This window comes from Thunnus thynnus, chromosome 23 (genome assembly GCF_963924715.1).
Source record: "Thunnus thynnus chromosome 23, fThuThy2.1, whole genome shotgun sequence".
NCBI classification, from domain to species: Eukaryota; Metazoa; Chordata; class Actinopteri; order Scombriformes; family Scombridae; genus Thunnus; species Thunnus thynnus.
In genome coordinates this window covers 22,304,662-22,317,432 of record NC_089539.1, presented here as the reverse complement: position 1 = coordinate 22,317,432, position 12,771 = coordinate 22,304,662, and the positions used below count along the sequence as shown (strand labels likewise).

Genomic DNA, 12,771 nt, shown 5'->3' with positions numbered 1-12,771 from the left:
GAGGCCTTAACTTTGAATGGATACCAGCCAGAGATGAAAAGTACACAAACAAAGGCGTCCACATACTTTCGGCCATAAAATGCCTCAATCAGTATGCAGAAAATGAATCATTTCAGAATTGAAGTCGAGTGATTAAGGTTTTTTTTATTCAGGTGCAGATTTAACTTCAGATTTCCTCCCTTCCTCTTTCTTTTCCTTCCTCTCTCTTCTCTTCCTCTCTGCCTCCCCCGCTGAGTCTCTTCCCTCGTTCTTCCCGCCTCAGACGGCAGCTTTTTGATGAAGCGGCGATAAAACGGCCTCACCTCCTCTCCCCTGTGGTGAATCTTAACAGACTCTGTCGCTCAAAGCTTTTCAGTGGTGAAACAGAAACACTTTCTCTCTCTCTCTTTCTTTTTGTTTCAGGTTTTTTAGACTCAGAGAGAACAAACGTGAGTCGAAGCTGCAGACTGAATCACATCTGGACGATATTGTGCTTTGATTTAAGTGTCGTCCACCTCTCATATGACATCATTATACTGATGGCACATTTATTGTAGAATTGATTGGTATTACTCTACAGGAAACTCTCGACCTGAAGTGACTCTAAAGAGAACAAGATTAGGGAAATGCTGAATGTTTGACCATATTTAACAATTATTTATTCATTTTAGAGCACAGAAATGTTCTTTTTTTAGTTTGTTTCTTGCTTCTGTTACATGATCGTTTTATATTTTAACTATAAAGTAAAAATTCAACATTTACATCACAGTAAAAAGAGTTTAACTGATGCAAAGTTCATAATTTAATTTAATTTATAATTACGATTTCTGAGGATACGTTTTATTTTCCATTACTGATGGCTGATTTGATTTTTCTAGTTTTACCAGAGTTTTGAATTTAATACATTTATTTGGCTGTAATCAGTTTATTTGCTACAAAATCAAAAGCATTTACACTGTTCTTAATATGTAGTTAAGATGTTTTTATCGCCTTGCACACAACATTTTAACTGTTGTAGATAATTCAGTGCATATTATCTTTAATGAAATGTTTTTTCCTGATAAATGCAACTCATTACCAAGAATATTTTTTATAATAGTGTCACTAACCCGATGATAAAACGGTGACAAAGGGTGGACGGAAAGAGAGAGGAGGGAAGAAAACCTGAGCTGAGCAGTGAGAAGGAGAAATAGATTTGTAGGAGCGATAAATAAACCACAGAAGAAGAGGAAAAAACAAACTTTCTGTAAGTCGCGGAACAAGAGTGTGTGTCTGTGTGTGAGAGAGGAGAGGAAGTACAACAAAGAAACCAAGAAACTTTATCAATCTGCCGCCACACAAACACACACAAACACACACACACACACACACACACACACACAATAGTAGCAACAGTTTGTGTGGAGATCCAGACGACGTACCTCTACAGGTGCGGTGTTTTGTGAAAACTCGTCAGCGGAGGGCAGGACTTTCATCGTGGCTCTCTGGATCAGATCAAACCCGCTTCCTATCACCACAATCCTCCGACCACCACTATACACACACACACACACACACACACACACACACACACACACACACAGAGTAATAATAATTAATATAAGCACATTTACTAAGCTTTAAAGTACTTCTACATTTCGGGGAGGCTTTTATTTTTTCTCCATTTTTATCTGATGGCCCGAGTTAATCGTGTAATTTTCTGCCGCTACGGATCTCTCAATCAAAACAATAACAAAAGACGGAGTTTGATGACGTCGTGGAGTAGCGTGGGATCATGGGAGTTGTTGTCTTCATTGTTAAATAACCACCACTGCCGTACAGACGGTGCTCTGCAGCTTCTCCCCGAGTTAGGATTCCTTCAGTGTTCATCGTTCAGGAGGTTTTCAGAAGCCGAAATATCCGCAGAGGTCTCCACCTCTCAAAAACAAACGGACCCAGTGATTAAAACCGGTAAAAACATTGAATAAAGCAGTTTCACGTTAAAAATCAGTGTCTCTCTCTCTTTATTCGGAAGACAGAGGATGTCTGGAGGAGCTGTTAGCCTAGCTGCGGCTAACGTTAGCTCAGCTTGTTTTTACCGGGAGCCGAATTATCCACAGAGGTCTCCTCTTCTCCAAAAACAAACATACACAGGGATTAAAACCGTAAAAACACTGAATAAAGTTTCAAATCTGTTTCAAATAAAAAAATCAATGTTTCTCCAACGATGCTCAGCGAGCACCAGACTTCCAGGAGGGGCTGCTAGCCTAGCTGCGGCTAACGTTAGCTCAGCTTGTTTCTCTGATAACTTAAGATCCAGACGTCTCATGACAAAAATCCTTCATATGGTTAAAATATACAGTTAAAAATGACAAAAATCTAAAAAGTATATCATAAAAATGCGACTTAAAACTGGATAAAAACAGGGAACTAAATTAAACGGACCGTAACCTTTATTAAAATTACAGATTCCTCTTGGTTTGAAACTTGTTGGAAACATTTGGGATAATGTAAGTAGGTCTAGTCGTTTTTTAAACATTTTAATGTGGAAAAGTTGCATATTAGACCTTTAAAAGTTTAAACCTCCCAATGTAGAAGACAGATGGAAACGTCTCGGCTTCAAAGGGACTTTTTATTTTCATCAAAGCATATATCTATCGCTATATCTGATCAAAATGATGCCAACGTGATTATTTACAGAAGTATCTCCGTCTAATGTGCCAAAAAAAATATAAAGAAATAACAACATACTCACCATACGAAGCTGGTCTTGGGATAATAATCTGTGATCTTGGGGTTTTCGCAGTACTGGAAAGCACCTGAGATGTCTTTGGTGGTATTTTTACCATATTTCACCGTCACTGTCAGAGAGTCAGGAGAGGGCCCGCGGTTCTTTCCCGTCTCACAGGTGATCTTGTCGCCAAACGACAGGCTGAACAAAAAAGAGACGGTTAACGTTTCACTGTCAAAGACAACAAAAAGCAGATACTTAAACGTGACACCGTGAGCTTGGTATCGTTCTTACACTTCACAAGGGGTGGTCCCCACGGTGACGGCCACGTCGCCTTTAGTCGCCGTGTCCAGGTCTTCTCCCGTGATGGTGATGACGGTTCCTCCGGCTGCGGGGCCTCTCGCTGGGTCCACGCTCTTTGGTTTGGGGTCCTGGACAGAGAAGATAATAAAATAGACATTATACAGACACCCTGTGGTGTTTTTGCCCATTTTCAATTTATTTTATTTATAGGCTTATGGCACAATTACTACATGTACAACCCAGGCACGTCATACATTGATTTTCTCCAGGACAGACAAGGCTGTTCAGTACTACATATGCTCTAGGAGACTAGAAATGTTTTGTAATTTTTTGTCTTTCTGTCCAGATGTTTTTTATCAGGCACAAACATCCATACATTAATGGATAGAGGACATTGTCGGGGTTCTAGGGATATAAATACTATGTTGATGGGACATTTTGAGATATTGGATTTCATGTTTTTGTGATGATTTTATGAAAAGAAGCCTGTAATACTCATATATAACTCTTCTGTCAAAGTGACACTTACTGACTTTTATTTTCTCTTGTTTACATTATTAATACATGGAATTACATCTTTTTGTTGTTTTGGCATCAAAATAATCACATTTTAACAACAAAAAAAGCTCAGACAGACAAAAACAAAGAGAAAACTAAAAACGAGAAGTAAACAAACTTTAAACGAGTGGAGTTTATTATGTTCTAACCGCCGTCCTGCAGGTACGAACGCTTTAATCACATCAAAACATATTTCAAAATTTTACCAAAAGCTGATTCAACCCTGTGGTATTTAGACAGTGAGCTATATAACTAAAAAACAGTGTCACTGCAGAACGCCACCATGGGGGAGTTTTATCAGCTCAGAGTGCTTGAGGAATATTGATAAAGGAGACGGGTACACCAGTGAAACACACCAGCTGGTTGGTTTCCTGTTTGTACTGGAAGGTTTTGTACTGTTCTGACAGCATGACAAATAAAACAAGAGGGGATATTAATTCTCAGCTACACGGGAGGATAAAAGCAGCTTCGAATTTTAAGTCAATCTGGCCGGAGTATTAAGACACAGCGGTCGAGCGCAGTGTGTGAAAGATGCTTGTGCGTGTTCGGCAGCGAAGAGAGAAAGGTGTAAATGTGATGCTGAAGTGAAGAAGTGTTTTCTAAAGTGTGTGGTGTACAGCTGCTGGGTTGTATTGTGTTACTTATGTAAGCATTTGGTTTGTTGGTGTTTCAGAATTGTTCTCGCTGTTCTGGAAAAGCGAGCCGCAAACACAAGAATAAATATCCCCGAAGAGAGACAAACTCGTAACAACTCCACCCGGTTGGAAGTTATACACAAAGGAAACAATAGAACAGGAGACAGCAGAAATATATTTGGTCTGTGAGTCAAAAAAAACACAGACACAGGCAGGTCTAGACTCTGGTATGAAGAAAACTCAAAACTAGAGATTTACTAGCATGAAGACCTTTCACTGTCTAGGCTCAACTTTCTTTAGCTGCACTAATCAATATCATTACCTCAACACTTTCTCTAGAAACCTGTCAGTTTTAGCATCTTTCAGCTCTTTGTTTTGTGTTTTTATAGCCTCAGTCTCATTGTTCTCAGTTAAAAAGCTCAGATAAACCCAGTGTGCACGACCTGCTCAACACCGCAAACGCCAAACTAGCCGGTGAACATGGTGGAACATATTCAAGACATGAAAGCTAAAAGGATTGTGAATATTGGACTTATTGGACGAATGTTGCTCTGTGTGCTAATGCTAATGCTAACATGTTCACTACATAAACTTCATTGGGTGATTTTATGTTGATGATGTGTTTTAGCTAATGTTTTAGCTAGCTAGGTGGCCAAAAAAACCCCCAAAAAACCAGTTATGCCAACTGAAGCTGTAATGTGTCAGGCTCAAATATACTTTAAGCCTCGCTAGTTTTCTGACCTGCAGTAGACCTAAAACAGGAGAGCAGTGAGAGAAAGGGCAGACAAGCAAACAAACTATAAAAAGAAGTGGTTGGATAGGAGTGGAGACGGGGGAGAGGAAAAAAAAAAACCAAAACAACTATGTCCTGACTCATCCTGGTTTCACCCTGGAGCCTGACCAGAGATCCCCCACAACAACACTGCAGCTTTCTGTTTTTACTTTTTCCTTTTCCCTCTCTTCTCTTTTCTCCCTTCTGCTCTCTCTTCCCTCCTTTTGTTGTTTTCTTTGGGTTACTGTTTGGCTCTCTTTGCTTCTCCTTGTTCGTACTGTCCTGTGTCATATGTGTTTTCATGTTAATTACATACTTGCGCTAAAAAAGCCTAGCTAGTTTTACTTGAGCTCAACACAAGTGTTAGTTTAACATAGATGGTATGTACTGAATATCTTGAAATTTATCATGTGACATTTAGCGAGTCAGTATTCTCGTGTTAGCATGCTAACATGCTTAGAATATCTACACACTGGCTTTTAATGCCTAAAATTTAGCATGTTAGCTTGTTACGTTAGCATGCTACCTACAGCTTAGACTGACTGAAATGTTCACCTGTTGATGGGGAACATATCATCAAACTCTCTGACATCAATTTGGGAAAATTTAACTACATTTAAGATGTACAATGTGTGATTTTTGTTTATTGTCAACAACAGTGTCCCTTTAAATTACCTTAAAACGATAAGAGAGGCAGGGAAATATAATCAACAGATGTGTTTTTTTGTCCTTTAGACTCATCGGTTGTTTCAAATTCAAAGTTTAAAACCCTGAGCTGAGATGATGGAGTTTACAGACAGAGAAGCACTGCTGCTAAAGTCATTTTGGTCTCAGCAGTTTGCTTTAATTAGATGTTTGTCAGCTCAATAGAAACAAAAGAAGAAATATGAAAGTTGAACAACAACATCTGAGCCTTGTTAGAGACAGAAAACAGAACAGCAGGTGAAACTTATTTATTATGATCATGTTTCTCTATTTGTGGTACGTGGGGGAGAACCGCAGGAAGTTTTTATGCGGCGGCGAATTTGTATGCAAGCGATACTTTTATGATTTGCCTCCATCGCTGCTTCTTCAGGGAGCCCGATTTCTCTGCACCGCTCTGCACAGGAGGGGCCGTGCGCTTTCGCTTTGTTTGAAACCTTTAATGTTTCTGGGATTTGATCTCCGGGGTTTGAAGTAGTTGTGTCACACAATGTTCTGTATTGCCTCAGAAACTTTGATGAAGTGTGTACACGGTGTCTGCAGGTTTCAGGACGACAGATTAAAGAGTTTTTTTTAGAACCTTTTAAATGCTTCTTGCAGTTGAGTGAAAATCACTTTAAGTACAAAAAAACAAAGCAACAAAGCTACTGTGATTCCCATGGAGAAGAGGTAGTAAATGTTATCAAACTACTATATAAATGGGACACCTGGAAATTAAATGTTAAGAGAGGTGAATTCAGCGTTTAATAAAGCAGATAACATACATATTGTACTTATAATCCTGTGCTGTATTTTTTAATGTAACAGCATTAATTTGGTGATTTGCAGGTAAAGTTTCCAGATGTTTATGCTCCATATAAACTTGAAAACATGTTTCAACCGCGTTTAAATGTCTTTATTTCCTGGTACAAGTATAGCAAGTAAATGCTGTTGATTATATACGGTTACACACTTACACCTACACAATATCACACTTGTATGTTAATATATACACAGTCATATATCACACCGTGTCCTAACAGCGAGCGAGCGTTTGACTATCATTGCATAACATTGAATCTGTTAAATATGCACTTCTGTTACATCACATAAACAAACCAAATCAGCTGCACACTCGAGATCAGACTGACTGGAGACGTCACCACTCGAGTAAAACATAAGCAAGTACTTGATATCTTCCTGCGTTTGTACTTTTTAAACAGAAAACACTAGATGTTTCTTTACTGGGAATGACATATAATATAAATCTCCCTCCAGCCAGCTGCTACCTTATTTACCTTTTTGTCGTGAAATGACTGCAGAGATAACACGGGACACCGCGTCCTACAGCGCTTTCAACACGAGTGACAGGAAGTCAATAGAAACAGGGTGGCCGACAAAAGTTCAGCTGTCAGTGCGTCCGTTTATGAGTGAGAGAATATAAGGAAGGAAGCATCTACAGAGCAGCGTTTGGGTTCAAACTTACCCGATAGGTGAACATGACCTGAGATTTTCCTTTTCTCCCTCCCTCTACTTCTATTTCCACCGCTCCCTTGTTTGTTGGTTCAAACGGGAGGTCAGACGGCGGCGTTCGCCTCGCCGGGCCGATCTCACACACCACGCTGTGGACAGAAAGAGAGAGAGAGACAGGTTCAAATCAACTTCTACTTTGTCTTTTTTTGGCTTGAAAATATACTTGTCTTGAAACATAAAATGCTCATATGCATTGCCACTGTCCTAAATTATCAAAGATTTGGAGCTTTGTTTTCAAAGTCAGTTATTTTTGGACAGTCGATACAACCAGATGCTCTAAACGGAGCCAGATTACAACCTTCAGGGCCATTCAGTGAGTCATCTTTATATATAATCATATAATTTTATGACAGTTTTAGAATATTTTATCATTTTTAATTCAAATTCATTCAACTCATGGCTGCCATGACCACATTTTATGAGCCAAAATGTATTTAAATTCTTTTTTTCCCCCCTTTTCCCTCCACTGCTCCTAACTGTCATATTATTAGGCTAACTCAAATTAATGACCTCTGTTTTTATATAACGTATTTCCTAAAATAAAGGCCTTTATTGACCTCAACTACAGACGTTACCGGGCCTTTATTTCTAATTCCTCTTGTTTGATAATATGATATTTGCTCATATTTTAGTACGAAGCCTCCTTGTTTTCTGATCTGCTTCCGTTTGCTCTGTTAAATGTTTGTTATTGCATTACTGGTAATTACGGTAATCCACTTACTCCGACATGTGGAACAATAATTCTAGAGCTTGAGTTCCACCTGGAACGTTTTGGCAGTGGTTACCTGGTTACCCTGGTTACCCATGCTCATGCTGCTGTCATTATAATTAAAATGAGAGCCGTTATTCTCATATTTAAACAATGTGACGGTTGGCTGGAGAGATACGGATGTACTCATAGATTTGGAATTATATAACAGGCACAAGGAGTTTATCCACGCTTGTTTTTTCCCCCATCCTGTTTTTGGGGCCGGTCTTTATTTGTTCGTGTCGACCACGCTTCCGGCCATTATCAGAGACCCGGCTTTTAACTGACTACCATCTTTTATTTCATCTTTCATGGTCATCGGAGCACAGTTTTGGCGTTTTTGAAATACCGTCATTCCAGAAGCAAACAATCTGGGTTTATAGCTGATACTTATTAATCAAAACATCTCGATATATGCTGTGGATCTTTACTTAACTGAAATTCTGCAGGTAAATAATCGTATCCTGGTTAGACAATTTTTTTGATACGGACGACTCAATTAGCTGACAGATGTTTGATGGGGCTCTTGTTATGGAATTTTCCATCCTTAGAGGTTACAAATTGGGTTACATTGGGTCAGGCTTGGCTTTGAGGTCACACTGTAATTCTTAATCAGAGATTCAGATATCATCTCCTTGAGACTTCAGCTGTCTGTGATGTTTTGGGGGAAGGCAGAAACCTCTCTGATAGAGGGTATATCAGCATTGCCATGGTTACCAAGGTCGGAGGAGGCTTTCCTAAACAACACAGATGGAGGTGGATGACACAGTCAGACGCTAAAACCAAAACTGCTGTAATTACATGCAACGTGACTTAAATGGCCCCTTGTTTAGAAACTAGTGAACCAATCAGACTAATTTTTCATATTGTAGGCTGATAAAGACCAGGACTCGGACCCTCAGAACGGAAAGTGACAGCATCGGAGCAAAACACTCTGGTGTTTACTGTTTTTGGTTCTCCACTTGGCCGAGTGCTTTCAATAAACATTTTCAGCATCAAAAGTCTCATGTGCGCCTTTCTCCACTGCTGACCATCGCTAAAAATATCCACAACATCTCTGACCGGCTGTGTTTACATGTGAGGAAAAGGCTCTAATCTTACGCAATTATTCAGGTAATCTGGTTTTGACTTGTGACTCATCTTTTAAAAGGACATTGTGGTTTTGAAACGTGTGAAAATTTTAATGAGTAAAACCAAAAATCGCTGATGACAAGCTGCACTACTTACGCTTCACCCTCTCTCCACCTGGATTAGACGGAGGCCGGTGTTAAGTCGAAGAGGAGGAGGTGATATTCAGTTCATCTCTTTTAATTAATTAATGGCAGCCGACGGTTAAAGGTTGGTGTAAAGACCTTCACCTGAGTAAGACCTTAACGTGTACAGACAACAGTTCGGAGTCCTGTCTGCATGTTAATGTAGCCGCTGTGAGATTACCTCGTAGAGACGGAGTATCTGTCCTCTTGGTGAACGCAGTCCACTCCGGCCACGGTGATCTTCTTGATGTCTTCCTTCTTAATTCCCATGTTGGAGCCTTTAATGGTCACTGAGATCCGACCGTTCAGAGGGCCGTAGCGAGGGATGATCTGCAGAAGGAGGACATGCAGCTTGTTTGATATTACAGTTAACTGTTCAAATAGGGGAAGTGTTTGTATGCTTTTACTGCATAAAAGCTGTATTTTTCAAGACGGTTGCACACATCTCCCGCGGTTTGCCTCAATTTAGTTTCGGCTTGCTGTGACCACAGTACAAACAAAAGTGATTTGTTTGTATTTGATGCATTTAATGCTTTTTGTCTTCTTGCCAGTTAAAAAGCTCTCCACAAAAAGCTCAAATGTTGATGCGGAAATAACTAAAAAAAAAAAAAAAAAAAAAAAAAAAAAAAAACAACTCTTAATCAGCTGCTGCCCAAAGGAAATCGAGACGGGGGTCTGAAACAAATGACTGATGTTCCGGAGAAAATAGGAAACATATTGAAGTAGCGCAGCAGAGGACGAACTGTGAATACAATATGAGGGAGAAAAATGAGTTTGGGAACAATTCACTAGAGGAAAAAAAAAAAGGGACTGATTGGGTGAAATTATATGTTTTTAAAAAGCTGTATGGATTTTTTAAATGTAGACTTTGATATGAAGAAGATAAACAGTTACAATGATTGTTGAGAGTAAACTCCTGAATCCTATCTGGGATACAAAAAAGCTAATAGAGCTGATTTTAAAACAATCCCGGGAGTGAAAGAAAGAGACGGAGGGATTTTATTTACCTTTTTTTTTTTTATATCCCTGGTGTACAACAGACACACAAACCAAAGGTGTGTTTACTCACACTGAGTTTATACATACTGTAAATGTATGCATAATCATTTTATAGTGTGTACACAGACATATTTCTCATGAGTTTAAATGGCTTCAGAAGCTATTTAAACTCAAGATTTCCCAGGTGGCAGACAGTGAAAAGGGACAGAAAAAAAAAGAGAAAACATAAATTGCATTTTTGTTTGTAACGGCAGCATATTGCTTCCATCATAGCAAAAAAACATCTGCTCAGTTTCTTGTTATAGTGAGAACCTTTTCCATGTTATAACCAGTCATTTCCAGTTTTTATAGCCGATGTTGGCAACAATATCAGAGTCTCTTTAGTTACTGAATGGATATTTTTCTTGTGTGAACAACTATCTAACAACTACCTAATATCATGTTATAATATCTTAATGAGATACGCTGATTTTGTGAAATAAGGAGAAAGTTTTGTGATATAATAAGATTAATTATAGGTTATTATTACAAGAAAAGGTTCTTGTATAAACCAAATAATTTGGTATCTAGTGATAATGAGAAAATAACTCAGAACAGCACAAAAAAAATCTTATAATGTGAAAAGTTTCTTAACATGAAAAATATCTGGTTATAACAAAATTTCTCATTTTAGCAAGAAACTGAACAAACATTTTTGTCAGCATCATGCTGCCGTAGTTTGTCTTGATATAACCACAAGTAAAAATTACTGATAGATCAATAATTCATTCTGTTAAATTCATTCTGTATATATTTGCTTTTTATGAGAAGGAATAGTTCAACATTTCTAGAAATATGTCTATTTGCTTTCTTGCTGAGAGTCAGATGAGAGGATCAATTCCACGCTCTTTCTGAAGCTACTGGTTAGCTTAGCCAGTTAGCTTAGTCGGTTAGCTACGCCGGTTAGCTTAGCTTAGATTTGAAAAATGTAATGTTTGGCTCTAAGGCCACAGTACCTTTAGAATTAAAAGAGTTTATCTCTATTTGAGCGTGAATGTGCTGCAGTCTACAGTATTTTGTGTTTGGTTTCCCAAAATGTAGGAAAGGATTCATCCTCTGGGGAGCATTAATGTTTTTAGTTTATGTCACAGCGATCCTCCTTTCAAACACAGATTTATCTTTTGTACAAGTGGACATTTATGATGTGAGAAGAAAAGTCAGGAGGCCACCAAAAAGATTCATCCTCCGGAGATCATGAATATCCACAAAAATGTTAATCGAGACAGTAGTTTTAAAACGAGTACTAATATTGCACTTAAATAAATTTGGGAGGCTGATGAAACACAGTTTTAAAAAAAGAAAGTTCAAATTAAATGCAGCAGAAGCCAAGACGTCCAGACTTTTAGTCAAGTCTAGTTCAGGTCAAGATCCAAAAACACTGAAATCCTACATTTCCCATAATGCAACTCAATGGTATATCTTCATTACACCCTCCCTGCCTGGTAAACACATCTTTCTATTAAAAAAAACTGCCAAGGGGTCACCAAAAACGTTCAAATCCACCAACATGTAGTGGTGGTTATTTTAAAAATGTGTTATTTATGTTCTGTCTTGCCATTTTTATTTTGTATTTGTTTTTAGTTTTAATAAGAATATCTTATAATTATTATGTGGTTTTTCTTTGTATTTGTAAAGTACTGTGGTTTTGAAACCTGCTACAGAGATTAAGTTTACTTACTTGCTGTGTATTGTGGTGGGTTATTGTACTCTAGGTTATATTATTTATTTGTATGCTGGGTTTTATGTCATGTTTTATGTTTTCTGTGACTGTGGCGCATTTCAGAGGGTGCAGTCAGCAGAGTGACAGTTCTTCTCCGGTTACTCCTTCGAAAATCACTGGATACGGTTTGTTGTTGTGCTCTTTTACTGCAGAAGATACATTTCAGATGAACTGTTATGATTTATGTCAAAAGGTTGTCTGGTCTTCTGTGAAATGAGATGGTGAAATGCAATATACTGGAGACCGCTCCCCCTCCACCCGTATCACAGCACATTTCTGCCGTCTTTTAAATCCGACAGTGACACAAACAGATCACAGCGCTGAGCTTCAAACGCTGCCACTTACAAATGGAAAATACTGCAATGTCATTTCTTGACTCCAAGCCTCTTACACGTGATGTCATTCTTTCTGTGGAGTTTTTAATAACGTTTACCTTTGTGTTGTTGATTGTTGTTTGACACTGTCATTTTTTTATGGCTGATAACTGCTCCCAGGTATAAAAGTGAGACTTTATTTATGTAAACCTGTGCTGGTACTCCGTTAGCTAACCGAGAGGCATAAAAAAGACAACATTGAACATTGTACTGCTATGACATTGTTGGACTCACAATGGACAGTTTTCTGGCATCAGCTTGTTGCGCGTGCCGAAAAACAGCCGTCTGTTCTGCAGCATTTGTCGCTAAGGTTGTTGCTAAGGTTGTTGCTAAGGTTTTTTTCCATGTGTTGTTTACGTCCACTCTCATATTTCGGACCTGATTTGGTCTCGAACATGCACAGATGTATTTGAGAAGTTGACATTTCGAGTAAAGAAGGTGAAAAAATAAGTGAAATCCTGCTACTA

The 12,771-nt window shown here is 38.6% G+C and overlaps 1 protein-coding gene across 4 annotated transcripts in view; it reads right to left on the bottom strand.

Annotated features, from left to right (window-relative positions):
- Positions 1 to 12,771, bottom strand: part of LOC137176124 (plexin-B2-like) — a 206,942-nt gene that overhangs the window by 24,931 nt on the left and 169,240 nt on the right. For all 4 annotated transcript variants that reach the window (XM_067582193.1, XM_067582196.1, XM_067582194.1 and 1 more), the window contains 5 exons: positions 9,354 to 9,502; positions 7,125 to 7,260; positions 2,984 to 3,120; positions 2,714 to 2,890; positions 1,401 to 1,512 (listed from right to left, as the gene is read on the bottom strand). In XM_067582193.1, the coding sequence (XP_067438294.1) occupies positions 1,401 to 1,512; positions 2,714 to 2,890; positions 2,984 to 3,120; positions 7,125 to 7,260; positions 9,354 to 9,502 (711 nt within the window). The remainder of the gene's footprint in view (positions 1 to 1,400; positions 1,513 to 2,713; positions 2,891 to 2,983; positions 3,121 to 7,124; positions 7,261 to 9,353; positions 9,503 to 12,771) is intronic.